Genomic DNA, 16,172 nt, shown 5'->3' on the forward strand with positions numbered 1-16,172 from the left:
TAAAAAGGTAGAGGATTAAGAAAAATAATTATCTCGCTACTCAAATGTACTTAGAAGCTTTTCATCATGCTGAAAAAGGGTGAGAAAGGGCTGTGAATGGAGGTAGGCTAATATCTCCAAAAAGACTGTCCTTCACTGCTTCCAAGGATATTTATTTGTTTATTCAGTTAACTCATAAGCCACCCATCTCAATCCAATTGACAAGACAAGGTCAATTGTGAACATGTTAAGCACACTGAAGCTGAATTCAAAGAGGAGGTGGGGGTTGCTATATGAATTTGGTTTGACTTGGGATCAAAGTCCCTTCCTTGTATGTCGCACTGAAGAATCACAGGCTCATTTTGAGAGAAGTGGCAATCCTTGTTAGAAGTACTTTGTACCAATCTACCTTAATATATATCTTTATAAGTTCTATGCTGGAATAGTGAGACATAGGTTTACATAATATGCTTAGGGGTATTTTTTAGAAGGATGAATTAAAAGTCCATGTCAACTGTGTGACGAAAACTATCCTGCTGCTGGTTGACTTCTGATACAATTTAAAGAGAAGGTTTCAATTCCCAAGTGCTAGATGTACTTGCTCCACATGTTATTGTGTTTTTTTAAATTTGCTAGATGGGAATTCTTTGCTACTGTTTTGTTATCAGTTTATGATTTAAACCATCTAATACTGTACCGATTATTCTTAAAAAGAAGGTATGGCAGACTTTATAGATTTCTATGTTTGAGAAATCCATTTTAAAAAGAAAATAAACCATAAAGTAATGATTTTAGTAAAGGGAGAAAATAAACAATTGTTTCCAAATAAAACGTTCTGGTTTTTTTTTTTAAATGTATGTAAACTAATCTCTTATCTCATTACCTACCAAGGATATACCCTTGTAATTCATGGATGTTTTGCTACCATTAATTAGCTTTTCTGTCTTTCCTTTTAATAATGAAAAAAACATGGGTTTACAAATGAAGGTCAGTATTGTCTGACTCCACCACAATATTGCAAGAACGAGCAATTTACCTTATTTGAATCATCTCATAAAAACGTTTCCCATTAATTCCATATGTCTTTCAAGTTATCTGCTAGGCTCTAACAATGATATGTTTGAATCACCTTGCTACTTAATTATTTACAGAACTAGTAGTGGTTTTTGAATACTTGCTTTTAAAAAACTTCATTGTCAGGGATAAAAGAAAAACAAGATCTTTATCCCCTATTCTTCATTACTGCATTAATGAAGTTCATTCTCTCAGTCAGGCATCATAATTTAGTCAGCAGTAACAGCTGAGATTTATCACTGGTCCAAAATAATCCATTTCTTTGTAATTATGATGGAAGATAAAACAAGATAATTTACAATGGACAGAGAAATAGAAAGTTCCTGAGGACCATTTCTAGCTGTGTTTTAAATACCAATCAAAGAAAGCTTGCCTAATTTGCTTGCCTTCATAGCAAGCTGACATTTCAAAACCAGCCAACATCACTATGCTGTTTTCCATAGATAAGGCATTTAGAATCACTAACTACACTCCTACACACTGGGCAAGCTGAGAGGACTGCTTTTTCCCTCTATACAAACCAAAACACACAGCAGGTACACTCACGTGTAGGACTCAAAGTCTCCGTTACTTATTGCTTCAATCAGCTGCTCTGTCACCTTAATAATTTCCTGTTTTCGTACTGTTGGATTTTAAAAAAGAGAAGAGAAACAGTGAAATTGGATGGAAACTGACAATGATAAGTAGCCCTTCTTAGCTATGCTGAGCATAGGAAACGCATAAAATATGATTGGGCATAGAAATCAAATTTCATTATTTGGAGGATCCAGTTTCTATTTCTTACTGCTTTGAATATATATTCAAGACTTTGGGACACCTCAGCAGCCACACTGATGATAAATAAGATTTTCAGTATCTCTTAGGGGTGGTTTTTTGCATATCGAAAACTATCTGAACCGGAATGAATTATGCGAAGTAAACACAACTGCAGCAGCAATTACACAAAACCAAAAATTAATGAGTGTGCTGTCTTTTACTTTAACATCTTCTGAGGGTGAGGAACACAGCACTTCTGCACTACTGTTTTGTGCCATGTGGAGATTGGCGTCATCCCTCATTAACCTCACTTCACCCGGAATTCAGCTTTGGTTTTGGCCCTGGTTTGTTTGTTTATTTAACTACTGCAAAGCTGGTGCTTTTCTTTGCAGTTGTGCAAGTTGTGGGGGTGGGGTGGGGGTGGGTAGTTCACCTCCCCGTTGCATAAACTTTTGCCTCATCTCACTTCTTGGCTCTGAGCTCAAGGCAAAAATCCGTTATCTCCCAAGAATAATTTAGCATCATATTTTTGAAATTTGTCTGTTCCTATATGCATTGTTTAGAACTCATCCCTCTTCTTTCCCCTCCCCCCACATCCAATTACAGCTGCAACATGCAATTATGATCACAGCTATTGGAAAAAGCAACCAATAGCGAAATTGTTAATGTACTTGCATTTCACCTTCACAGATGTTTAAATATAACAATAGCAGCAAGGCAGCTGGGAAGTGTTTGGACTATTTTAATGCTGTTTCTTTTTAACAATTGACCTTCCCTTGAAGAACTTCTTATCAGATTTTTTTCCCCAGAAGTCAGCAAACACTGAAAAAATATGGATGGGAAGGCTAGTAATTTATTTTTCCATTTAGGGGTTACAAGAGTCATTCAGAAAGTGGAACACTCATTGAATTATCTTCTTTGAACCCTCCCTGGAGTAGCATGGAGAAAAGGTGAGCATCAGCTGGCTGATAGAGCTTTCCAAAGCTGGTTAGCCCCAGCTAATGAAGCATCATAGCTCCAGGGACATAGCATCCATAAAGGAAAGATATAGGAGATGAAGAAAAGCAAAAATGTCTCAATAGTTTATGTCTGCTTTTTCTCAGAAAGGAACTGACGCCTCAATGACTACTGTAGTATCACTGATGGAAGGAAGGAGTTGCAGCTAATTCTAAACAAGGGGAAGATAAAAGCATACTTGGCAAATTTAAACAAATTCCGATCTCCAGGATGAATTACTAGGACACGGAAGGATGTAGAAGTGATGGCTGCAAAACTCTTGCAATCTTTCCTGGAAAACTGGTGACAATCTCCCAAAAGTGGAGGCAAACAAAAGGTGTCCCTGTTTTCAGAAAAGTAAAGAATATGTATGACCGAAGGAATTTCAGATCTATTAGCTTGACTGAATACTTGACCTATTAGCATATTTATGAGCACTTAGATAGGAATGAAACAATTAGCCAGAAACAGAATGGATTAATCACAAGCATAATAGAACTCTATGTTCTATATAATGGACTCATTAACTTAATAAACTGAGGGAATGTCATGGGCATAGTACATCTTGACCTCAGCAATATGTTTGACAAAGTATCTGTTATCTGTTATCCTTATTAATAAAACGGTAAAAGGTGGGCTAAAAGATATAACAGTCATAACTGGTTGAATGACCACACCCAGAAGTGCCCATCAATGGCTCCCCATCAGCTTAGAGAATAGTATTAAGCAGAATGCCATTGGATCTGCTCTGGATCCTATGTTGCTCAACATTTTTATTATGGATCTAGACCAGTATTTTTCAAACTTGGCAACTTTAAGGTGTTAAAGTAAACTTCAATTTTTGTTATTGTTTTAAATGTTTTAATATGTTTAGATGTATAGTTTTAATATGGTTTTAAATGATGTTTTAACTTTTATTTGGGAGCCACCTAGAACTGTTTAGATTAGAAGATGGGTGGCTACATACAGTAAAAGTTTTAAATAAATAAACTCCCCATACTGGCTGGAAAATTCTGGGAGTTGAAGTCCAAACATCTTTAAGTTGCCAAGTTTTTTTTAAAGAAAATGGACATAGATGAAGGGACTGAAGGGATGATTGTCAAATTTCCAGATGACATGAAACCATTTATTTTCTTCTGCTTTTACAGACAAGAATGTGGTATAGATATTTGTATTCAAGCCGGCTTTTTCAAGAGGAAGACTGAAGGAAATTAAAGGAAATTAAAGGCCTGGAGAGTAATATGAAGAAAAGTTGCAGGAATTGGGTATGGCTAGACTAGAAAAAAGAAGGACTATAGGTGACATGATAACAGTATTCCAGTATTTGAATGGCTGCCACAAAGAAGACGGGGTCAACTTATTTTCCAAAGCACCAGAAGGGAAGATAAGAAACAATAGATGGAAACTAATCAAGGAGAGAATCATTCAGAATTAAAGAGAATTTTCCTGAGTTAGAACAATTAATCGGTGAAATGACTTGCCTGCAGAAGTTGTGGGTGCTTCATCACTGGAGGTTTTTAGAGAAGAGAAGAGAATGAACAGCCATTTGTCTGAAATGGGATAGGATCTCCTGCTTGAGCAGGGGGTTAGACTCCCTTCCAGCTTTATTCTGATTAAAGTAGACGTAATGGGACATGAAGTTCTAAGTCAACCTGACAAACCAAAAATAATTAAATCCCCATATGCAGATAGCATCCATCCAAGTTTCTTAAAGAACAATTCTGATCTTTGCCCAGTAATATGCAATTCATATTTCACATCAGTATCTGTTTCAAAGAGCTAGAAAGCAGCCAAGGGCAATAGAGGAAATGAGAAATCAGTTAGAAATGGCTGTATTATTACAGGGAAAAACAGGTAAACCCTTAGAAGAATGAAGCTTGTTGAAAAGCCAGCAGTGCTTCCACAAACCACATCTTATCTTACAAATATTTTGTTGTTGATGTTATCAGAATACACATAGACAAAGGAACTCAGTGTATATTATATAAAGCCAGGTATGCAATATACTTGGATTTTCTAAACAATTGACAAAGTATTTCACAAAAAAATTCCTGAGCAAACTCAGCTGCCATGGAAGAAGATATGTGGCCTTGGGAATTGGCAATAGCAATAGCACTTAGACTTATATACTGCTCCATAGTGCTTTACAGCACTCTCTGAGTGGTTTACAGAATCAGCATAGTGTCCCCAACAATCTGGGTCCTCATTTTATTGACCTCAGAAGGATGGATAGCTGAGTCAACCTTGAGCCAGTCAGGATTGAACTGCTGGCTGTGGGGAGAGTTAGCGTGCAATACTGCATTTCAACCACTGCATCATCACAGCTCTTCCCTTTCTGATATTCTGAGCGTGGAATTTGTTGTCTTTGTTCTTCTGTCTTTCTCCTCCTTCCATGTATGTTTGTGTGTGAATGTATGTATTTTCACTGCTGTTTTATGAAGAAGGTGAAAGGCAGGAGAAAAAAGAAGACAAATTCCATGCTCAGAATATCAGAAAGGGAATTTAAACTAGAACTGCTGATACAGTAACTCTCTTATGAAAATATATAAAAACCAACATTTGCAGAAAATACACAGTGCTGGTGCATCTAAAAGAGGATATTAAAAAACTACAAAATATATTTAAAAAATTCAACCCAAACAATTACATATCCAGAGCAGTTCTCTTAGAAGGAAAAACTATAGCAAGTAAAGCTTTATAAACTGAAATGAAGCAATGTATAGGGAGATACCAGAGAAATATGCAATGTTTATATTTCTGAGGATAAAGAGAAGCTTCTTCCATTCCTTATAATATTATAACTTGAGATAATTCATTGAAATTAAATGCACGGTAATTCTAGGACAATAAAAGGAAATATTTTTTCCACAGTGCATAGCTGGAATTTGCTACCAGTAGCTCCCATTTAGATGGTTTTAAAAGGAGACCGGACAAATTCATAGAAGATCAGGCTATCAGTGGCTATCAAAAATGATGGGTCTTAGTCATCTACCCAACTGTCGATAGCTTGTCTTAACATGAATTGCAATGAAGTAGCCGGAAGAAATTTTCCCACATGCATCAGTTGTCCACTGAGTGACACAGAAAACTGAACTAAATGTGCTGCCAAGAAGGCTCTTCCAATCTTATGTGCCCCCATCCACTGCATTTCAAGGTCAACCAAAAGGAAAATGACTTTAGGTCGGATTCAAATTGCTTTGACAAAAAATCGAGGCAGTAGTACGGAAACGCAGATAGTATGGAAGAGCCAGCATAGTGTCCCCAACAATCTGGGTCCTCATTTTATTGACCTCAGAAGGATGGAAAGCTGAGTCAACCTTGAGCCAGTCAGGATTAAACTGCTGGCTGTGGGGAGAGTTAGCGTGCAATACTGCATTTCAACCACTGCATCATCACAGCTCTTCCCTTTCTGATATTCTGAGCGTGGAATTTGTTGTCTTTGTTCTTCTGTCTTTCTCCTCCTTCCATGTATGTTTGTGTGTGAGCCAGAAGACTGGATCCTGGGGGCAACCTTTGGTTCTTTACAATATTACTCAATATTTAAAGAGATAAGTTGTTTCAAGAAGCTTATTGAAGGTAGGGAAGGAGGGAGAGAGGGACAATAAGGGATTTTTAAGCCCAGGTGATGGCCAAGAATTGAAAAGTAGAAACACAGAATAATTACCAGTCACTCTAATCAGACTGCATTGGACAAATAAAGTTTCCATACTCTGTCACAATTAAGGAGAATTTCAGTGCTTGTCAAGAGAAGATCGTTTCCCACTTACCTCTCATTAACTGAAAACTGTAATATAACACAGTGATCTGGGCAGTTCAAAGGCAGTAGTAGGGCAGCAGGATAAAAAAAATACAAATGAGCCCCAAACCTCCACATTAATTGCTTTATTAAACAAAATATGGGAAAAATACCCACAAGAAAATAAAGCAGCCTGTCCTTGACTTAACAACCGTTTTTTTTGTCATGGTTCGAATGGCACTGAAGAAAGGGACTTATGACCGTTTTTTGCATGACTGTTGCAGCATTGCCATGGTCAGATGATCAGAATTCATATGCTTGGCAACTGACATGTATTTATGACGGTTGCAGTGTTTCGGAGTCATGTGGTTCACTTGTTGCGACCTTCTGACAAGCAAAATCAGTGGGGAAGCCAGATTCATTTAACAGCCATGTTACTAACTTAACAGCTGCAGTGATTCACTTAACAACTGTGGCAAGAAAAGTCGTAAAAGGGGGCAAAGTTAATTTAACTGTCTTTCTTAGTAACATAAATTTTGGGCTCAATTATGTCGTAAATTGAGGATTATCTGTAATTACAGAGTTTCATGTTCAAGCCACGTAAGTAGTGGGATCTCTTTAAATAGTTGAGAAATGAAGAAGCACAAATGAAAATTGAGAAGACGGAAATTTCATCTAATCATCTGCCATTGTCTTGATTGGAAATGGTGAGGTATGAATCATGATAAGCCCAAGAAAGAAAGGTCATCTCAAAAAATAAGGAAATATGAAGGATATAGTTTTGGACTGCGGTACAATTATCTTTAGTAGTATTGGTGCATAACATTTCAGGAAATGGGCTCATTCAAAGAAACATGGCATATCGTTCCCTATGTATGTGAGAATTCCTGAACACCACACAAGGTTTTTTTGACAGAGAAGTATCTCCCTCATAAGATTGCTGAAAATCTTCCTCCTTAGACCACGTTTTCTATATGCCTATACAATTCAGGGGCTAATTAGCCATTCCATTTCTGCCTTTTTAAAAAATGGTAGGGAAGGCCATGACTATCTGAACAGTATACATTCAGTTTCCCACTACCGTCGCCCCCCCCCCCCCAAGAAAAGATGGGGGTTAGATTTTAAATTGATATTCTAAATAAGTAGCCCTCTTTTTCTGGCATATTGTGGTTATATATGGTCCTACTCTGATGATGCTTCAGAAGATGACAAAAACAGTCCTCTTGAAGAGATTTTTAGATACATTGAATTGCAGTGTTGGGTTTAATTTTTCCACTGTTTAGTTGATTTGTTAGTTTTATGGGTGGATGTTATAATTATATGAAAGTTTTACTCTCTCTTTATGAGATGTAGGCAAACATAAATTTAATGAGGAAATGCGATTGCTAACATGCAGGACTATTCTTTTTAGAACTATTAATCCTGAGAAAGGATTTGCCATTGATTATATTAGACAGTTTGTGGGGGAAAAAATTGAAATAGGCCAGCAATAGCTACACAATAGCTATACAGCTATTGGGTTGCAAAAATCTAGATAATCACTAGATGGCAGCAAAGAAGTAAACAATCACCTGAACTTTTGCAGCTCAGATAAGACAGGGTTAAGATAGCCCCATTTAAAGTACTTGGCAATCTTCTTACCAAGACTCTAAACTCATTCTTTGTGCATATTCTGATAATGTTTGTTCCAAACAATCTTTTTAAAATATTTCAACCAGCAGAGTTGAATTGAGACATGTTCTTCACCTCCATATAATTCTCCAGAACAAATATGAATCCAGTCAATATCATTTTTTATCCCAGAAAGAGAAGTCATCGAGGATGGCAATTTGGAAAAAAGGAAAAAGGGGGAAAGGAATCATTTAACCAGACCTATACCTCAAAATCCACTTAGATGTTCTTTTAAACAATCTGGTGTAGGGATTCAGTTACAAAGTTTTACAAATATGTTAATAAATCACTGTCAGCCAAGGCTGTGTGCCTTTATATAGATCTTATTCCTGAAAAAGCTGCCAGACAGACATGAAGCAATGCCTGAATGCTTTCTCTGGATCCACACATTTGGTGGGTTAGCCAGAAAGTTTTTTTATGTCTCTTCCTGAGTGTAAAACTCTTCAATGTGCTTTTTGAGTCCTCTGGAAGGCAGAATCATATAAAGGAATCCTCTGCTAGGGAAGCTGTATATCTTACAATTATTATTATTATCATTGATTATCACACAGTCAGCCAGATGTTCAGACTGGGGATGGCATTTTTGTCTACCTATCAAATCCTTACCAAGGACCCAGGATAGGAAAATCTGGATGTTTGATGGCTTTACACATATTGTCACAGGATGGAAACTGTTCCTTCTGCAATTGACTGATGCCGAATTTATCAATGCTTACAGTGAATACTAACACAACACAATGCTAAATTGTGTTCCAGTTGTTTTGGGATTGCACCCAAGGCACTTATTACTATTGGTACTACCCTTGCTTGCCTTTGCCACAGTTGTTCTTTGTAGGTCTTTGTATTATGTTATCTTCTCCAATTCTTTCTCTTCTACTGTCTCCAGGCACTGCCACATCCCCCAGCCAGATTTTTTTTTTGGTCTTTCTTATCAACAATTGTTAAGCCTGGGGTGTTATGTGGCAGGTGCCTGTCTCTCTGAATTCTAAAGTCCCAGAGAAATTTAACTTCTTCATTTATTATTATTGTTGTTGTTGTTGTTGTTGTTGTTGTTGTTGTTGTTAATATACATGTCCCAGAATAAGGCTGCAGGATCCAATCAGGGTTGGTCACCGGGACCAGAGGTTTTGTCTTACAAACTTTCAGACTTGTGTTGGAGCCCATCTTCAGAGAGAAGTTCCCTGAAGATGGGTTCCAGCACGAGTCGGAAAGCTCGTAAGACAAAACTCTGATCCTGGAAACAGACCCTGATTGGATCCTACAGTATTATTATTATAGGTGTGGAAACGTTGAAACTTTCAAGCTGATGCTGCTGTCATGCAATTCCCTTCCCATTATACTAAGGTTAGGATCTTGAAGATCATCTATTCAGAGAAGAGTAGGCTTATCTAATTCATTCAAGTAGTCAGTGTTTGCCAAGGGTTCTCATCTCTGGGGTTATCCAGCAAGAAGTCCTCAAAAGCAGGAATTGTCTATGAGGCTCCTTTTCTATGGAACAACTTGTCTCTGAAGGCATAGATGGCCCTTTCCCTCACTGATATTCCAAAAACATGTTAAGACTTGCTCATGTTGAAAGGCCACTGGAAAGCGGATGAAGTAATTTATGGGCGCAGATTTTATGTTATGCCCTATCTATTTTAGAAGCATCTATATATTACTCTGTTATTATTGAATTATTTTATTCTTATGGTGCATATTGCTGATCATTTAGAGCAGGAGTGTCAAACCTGCATTGTCACAGCAGCATCACATGATGTATCAGGACTTTTTTCTCCCTTTGCTAAACTGGGCATGGGTGTGGCCAGTGCGTGATGTATCCAGCCCATGGGCCGCGAGTTTGATAGCCCTGATTTAGAGTCATCTAAACTGAAAGAATATAAAAGGGTCCATAATGAAAACACGAGAAAGGACTTGATCAGACAAGAGGCTCATCTAATCCCGCATTCTGGCAAACCATATGCATACGGAGAGCTCACGAGCAAGATTTGGAGAGCAAAAGCTTTCTTCCATAATTGCTACCTTTCAATTGGCAAGTTGGTTGTATTGTTTTTCATTCTGAGGCCCGTGTGCAACCACTACTAAGGCACTTTGCTGCTACTGAAAGCCAAACTAATAAGAATGGCTTGATGTACGTGCTCCTGCCAACCTCTGTTCTCTTTTTCAACCAAATTCCATTTCTTGTTACCTTTGTGCAACAAAATGAATTAGTTTAATACAGTACCAGGGAAGAGCTCTGACAGCCCATGTTTTGAAGACAATTACAAAAAGGGAAAAGGGAAATAAAAATATACCAAAGAACATTTTCTAAAGCATGTGGGTTGTTTGGTCTCCTTAGTATTCTATTCTAATTGATTTAGCTTTATAGCTATAGCATGCAGTTTGATATTTGTGCCTTAGAAGAGGACAAATACATCTAGGAATCACAGGAGGTGGGCAGAGCAGGGGAAATACCCCGATCAATGATCATTGATGGTCTCAGTCCTGCACTGCAACAGCTGCACTGCAACAACAAGGTTGTAGAGGGTTATCCCATCGTTCATCTTTCCTATATATTTTCTCATTGTATAATCCTAGGAACCGGACTGCATAGATCAGCAGAACTGCAGTAGTATGAATGAAATCTAATTGTCCTCTAATTCATGAACTGAAATTATAGTGGAAGTAATATTCTGCTGAAAAATTTTTGTACTGTTGAGATAGCTAAGACATGTATTTGTGTTTGGATAATGAGAATTGGGTCAAATGTTTCCTTCAGTAATGAACTGATTTGAACTCTGAGTTATTGACTCAAAAGGATTAGAAACAATTCCACACTACTTCTGCCAAAATCTTATATTGTACCTTTAGTGTCTTCATCTTCAATGGTGGTATTTGTACTCTCTGAAGATTCCTGGACCAGAAAAGAAAAAAAAAACAAAAGCAAAATATTGGAGCAAAGTAAAACTATTTCAACTTTGTTTTAGAACTGTTTGTTAACCTTTCATTAAGGTTTTACCCAAACAGCATCAAACACTGAAAAGAAACAAAAACCAGATAAGTATCAGTACAGGTCAATAATTGCAGCTCTTCCTTTGTATCTGTAACATTTTCCCTGACTTCTATCCAAAACTTACAAAACTAAGCAGGACATCCGACTGAATTATGATGTAAGAACTTAATCGCCTTCCTTGCAATTGTCTACCATCATAAAGAAGACCAATCAGTATAGCAGGAATGAAGGTCCCGAAATCTCCTATCGTTAGGAGGAATAAGAGGGCTGTGTAGAAGTGAAAGACGGTATGTACAAATTAACAGGAGGGAACTAGGATGAGGGAGAGAGGGAGACTGTGCAGGAGTGAAAGAGGCCACACTGAGTGCATAGTAAAGAAAGAAATGTACAGTAAAACAAAGAGGGTTTCTAAGACCCACACAGACCATCAAAGCCTGACACACACTTTCTTCCATAAACAGCCAAGTGGTACACAAATTAACATGGAGAAAGGGGAGCTATTTACTCTCCAGCATTATCAACGAGACAGCTCTGGTAGCTATACTAGGATTACTCATTCATCCCACCAGAGACTTTTTTTTTTCATATCTCGGTCTCAGACAACAAATTGACCAAGCTTCATCAGCTGTCTGATTGCTTGTGACTGCACAGTTCCAGCAGAGCCATATTAGATAGTCTTTTCCTTCATGTCTCCTTGGATGGAGGTAGTCTGCACATCTGCTAAATGATAAGCACCATTGAAAACCTTTCCCTAGAAATTCAAATTAGGTTCTCAGTGCTCTTCGGTGGGCTTCAGCTTCTTTTTGTGCCATCCATTCCTGTTTAATGGGATTTGTAGGGGAGATGCTGCACCGAAGAGGTTCAACCTTCAACCCAACCCTCTATGCTTTCTAAGAACAGGAATGGTTGGAAGACGTTGAGAGGCCCAACATTATCAGCATTGAGGAAGACAAAGGACACTCACCATTAACTGAACGCTGGAACTGGACTTTCTTTTCTGGAAAAACAAGGAGAAGAGATGGGACAAGAAGAGACACAGAGTGAGAAAGAAAGAAGTGAGCAGAACATGGGATGCCAAGGAACCTGGGACACTTGTGGTGATCCCTCTAAGAAGATAGGTTTTCTTGTGGGTAAGCCTGATGCTTAAATGAAGAGTTCCATGTCTTCAATAAAGACAGAACAACCATTGTACACAGCATGCTAGCCTAAAATTTCCCGCACAAGGAGCAATTCAATCAACATGGTCCAATTCGCACCCTGAGTGCTACTCATCTTTGCTGCCTATGAATCTTACCCTAACGCATCCTTGACATCTAATTCTCAATTTAGTTCATTTCTTATCCAAGCCAAAGCAAATATTTCCAAGTGGAAATTTTCCAAGCTGAATACACGTTAGATAGCAGACTAAAACTTGCCAAGAGGAAAGATTGTAATCCTGCTAGTAGAATAGGCAAAAATTGTTCATTTAGAATAAGAAGATAAGCTAGAAGGAATTCAAATAACCCTCTAACTCAACTTAGTGAGGCGGGCATGTTACAACACCAATATCTGAACCTTTCTTAAATAATTGCTGAAGTGCTGAAAGCCTCTTACTTTACTAACTTAAAACTACACTTGATGCAACTGAAATTCATTGCTTCACAAAATGATTAATGGGTGTACTCTTCTAAAAACACATTTACAGAGTATTTTGCATGGATACGTGAAGCATATCTGATCCCACACAGTCACTTTTCAAGATGCCCACATTATGCATTTGCATTGACTACCAGGTAGCAAAACAGTAGGTTTGACGTAGGCCGTAGTGACAGTGGAGTACGGGATACAATTTTGCCTGGAGACAAATTCTCCCAAGAGGAAAACCTGGAAACTGGACTTTAATGATGACAAAGTACTTTCATTCCCACTAAAAAGAAGAGGATTGCTAAGCTTTTTATTTGGAAACAAAAATAATAAATAGATGCTATTCATATCATGTCTGCTTCTTTCCTAGATTTCTGCAAAGTGCAGTAATCATTAACCTTATGTAGGAATGTGTTAACACATGTTAGTCATCCTCATTTTAAAAAAAAATTCTAAAACTGTAGATTTTTTCTATATGGTTAATGCTTAATTGCAAAAAGTACACACTCTAATTACAATCTAAGGAGCAGAGATTATATTTCATATATTTCGTATAACCTCAGAATGGCATAAAAAATCACCCATATGCTAAATGGTGAAAATCAGCCTCTCGTTAACTGCAGACATGGACTCATGTTGCACCATAAATTAGCACTTTGCATATTAAGAGCAGAAATCCTAGAAATAACCCAAGAAATATAATTTAAAACTTTGCCTTTAATTCATGATGAAATTACTTCACACTGCACACTGGAAGGGAATCAACCTGCTATATTTCAGAAGTTCAATGAACACTCAGAAATGTTTTGAAGTTCCCTCTTACTTATCATCATTACTATCCAGTTTGGGGTTTTGTACTCTGCTTTGCTTTGGCAGCAATCCCAGCAATTCTTGTGAGCAAGGACAAGGTAGAAAGTATTGCCCTTCCAAAAGGATGTAGCATCTCAGCATTTCAGATAGTGGGTTCAGCTGAGCACTTCAGGTGTTTCACACGGCTCTTAGAAACTGGTTTCAAATGTGAGTATTGCAAATTAAATTATGATATGCTTCAAATCATATGGGTAAAGATAGCAATTTCTGCCTATTGGCATCTGGGATCCTCATTCTCTTCTATCATCTATGTATAGCATATCTTTTTTTTAAACGATTGCTTCACAACTTTCCTCTGAAAATTAAAAAAAAAGAAAAAGGAGTACAGATCTTACTATCTACAGTGGATCTAGCTAGGCTATGATCTATGGTAATTCCATTGAAAACCTAGTAAAAGATACAGTAGGAAATCTTACTGGACAATAATTATAAAGGTAATCAGACATAACACGATGCAACACAAAAGCAGTGGCCTCATTTAAGTAGGACAAACATACAGTAAAAGAACACAGTACAGGGAAGTGAACTTAGTCATTTAGAACATAGGATGTGACATGGTGGAGTGCAGTGATTGCATTAATTCAGTGTGTGGAGATGTGATTCTGAATGGGACAGTGAATGTTATTGTGTAGCCGCTGATTAAAAAGAAGTTTTTTTTTTTTTAATGAGCTGTTGTTATATCCAAACAAGAATATCTATCTTTCTAAAATGGACTATTCATGGAAAGAATCCTACTTAAAGTTTAAAACATTTCCTTTTTGGGAGCAGTTTATCAAACCATGGATTTTATTAGAAAAATACAGAAATCTTGTGGCCATGAATCTGACATTTGTGCCTTGAAACAAAACGAGTAAAAACTCCTCCGCTGCACACAGAAATAAGAGGGGGGAAAGTACAAGAATATATCAGTAAGCTGGTTTAACTATTGTAAAGGAAGAAATTGATTCTTTGGGTTAGTTTCTGAGAGGAATTAACAGTGAGAGCACCAGGAAAGGCTGTTAGTACTAGGAACAGCCAGCTGCCTCAGCATAAAAATATATATCTTGGCCTGACACTCCTGTAGTCAGAATCTCCAAGGCATATATATGGTCATTCTCTGACACTGCATTCCTTTCCACACCCTCAAACCACCATCAAGTCACCATCTGAACTGTGAAAGGGTTGCCAGATACCTTTCCAGAAAATTCCAGTTTGGTTTCCAGAAAATAGAACAGTTATAATGTCAGTGCACAGCTACATTACACTCTTTTCCAACTCAAATACTTTGGGGCTGAGCAATGGAAGTAGTATTACTGCTAAAAAGAGAAAAGTTGTTCATGCTTGATCCACTTCTCAGTAAAGTCATGAACCAGCTTTCAAAGTGTCAATGGCCTTACAAAAGCCAAAGACTTAGAGGCATTGTTCCTGGATTTACTACCTTCTCCTTAGACCCAAGGGTGACAACAACCTTGAATTCTTTAATCTATCTCAGGTTTCCAAAATTCCTTTATCATATTAATGTAGTAGAGTGTAATTTTCTTAAAAAATAACAACAAACTATTCAGGTAAAAAAAAAGAGAGAGAGAGAGAGAGAACAGCTGGGATTCTTACCACTGCTCAAAACCTAAGCGAGGAGCAAAATACTGTATCTAACAGATCTTGCTAAATCAAATCACCATGCACTTTCTCCACTGGCCATCTTGGCTGGGACCACTGGGAATTGTGGTATTTTTAATCCCAATTTTAAACTAACTTCCTATTTCTCTTTTTAGGCTCTCCTGTGACAGCCCTTACATGGCAGTAGAAATGCCAGAGGCAGTATAGAATACAGCTGTCATATTGATCTGGGATATTTGCAAAGTGGTAAGGGCTCCTCCTTCAAAATCTTCCTTTGCTTAGAAAGATAATTCATTAGGAACTAATATTTAAGGGGATCAAGAGGAATTCACACTTGGGTACATTGTGAGATTATACAGAGCCACATAAATATTCTGGGATATTAAATACCGTAGGGGGAATTGTGAATTACAGTTCTACAAGAAGGCGGTATCACTATAACTTCTGAAAACTTAAATCAGTTCTGAGCCTAGATTATTTCTAAGTAATCACATAATTATCTGATAATATTGAAATGTAGAAGATTAGAAGATAGGCACAAAGTTTTCTCCAATTTATAAAAGTAAGTAAGAATGGAAAGAGAATTGTTAGAATATATTTCTCAGCCTCGATGAGCAGGTCAAAATGTTGCTTAGTTCTCTATTATTGTCTTTTCACAATTCTGCTCTCTAATTCTTTTTTTTTTTACATTTATTTTGGTATGGATTAAGTAAGCAATGAGGATAAACTGAGGCAACCGTTACTATATTTAAGCTTTACAAGATATAAACTTTTTTCTCCTTCAGTTGTATTTTCTGTAGAAAAGGCAAGAATGGGAAAAATGTGTCTAAAAATTGAGAAACACATGAAACAGAAGATCTTGGGCCACGCTGGGACCCACTA

General features: G+C 37.4%; 1 protein-coding gene across 8 annotated transcripts in view; it reads right to left on the reverse strand.

Annotated features, from left to right (window-relative positions):
- Window positions 1-16,172, reverse strand: part of CAMK2A (calcium/calmodulin dependent protein kinase II alpha) — a 148,621-nt gene that overhangs the window by 5,340 nt on the left and 127,109 nt on the right. For 4 of the 8 annotated variants that reach the window (XM_060688516.2, XM_060688515.2, XM_060688514.2 and 1 more), the window contains exons 14-16: window positions 12,166-12,198; window positions 11,054-11,102; window positions 1,600-1,675 (exon numbers count right to left, since the gene is read on the reverse strand). In XM_060688516.2, coding sequence (XP_060544499.1) covers window positions 1,600-1,675; window positions 11,054-11,102; window positions 12,166-12,198 — 158 coding nt within the window. The remainder of the gene's footprint in view (window positions 1-1,599; window positions 1,676-11,053; window positions 11,103-12,165; window positions 12,199-16,172) is intronic. The other 4 variants (XM_087887502.1, XM_087887499.1, XM_034402450.3 and 1 more) reach the window with 1 other exon arrangement.

This window comes from Pantherophis guttatus, chromosome 2, assembly GCF_059756535.1.
Source record: "Pantherophis guttatus breed Tessera chromosome 2, ASM5975653v1, whole genome shotgun sequence".
Taxonomy (NCBI): domain Eukaryota; kingdom Metazoa; phylum Chordata; class Lepidosauria; order Squamata; family Colubridae; genus Pantherophis; species Pantherophis guttatus.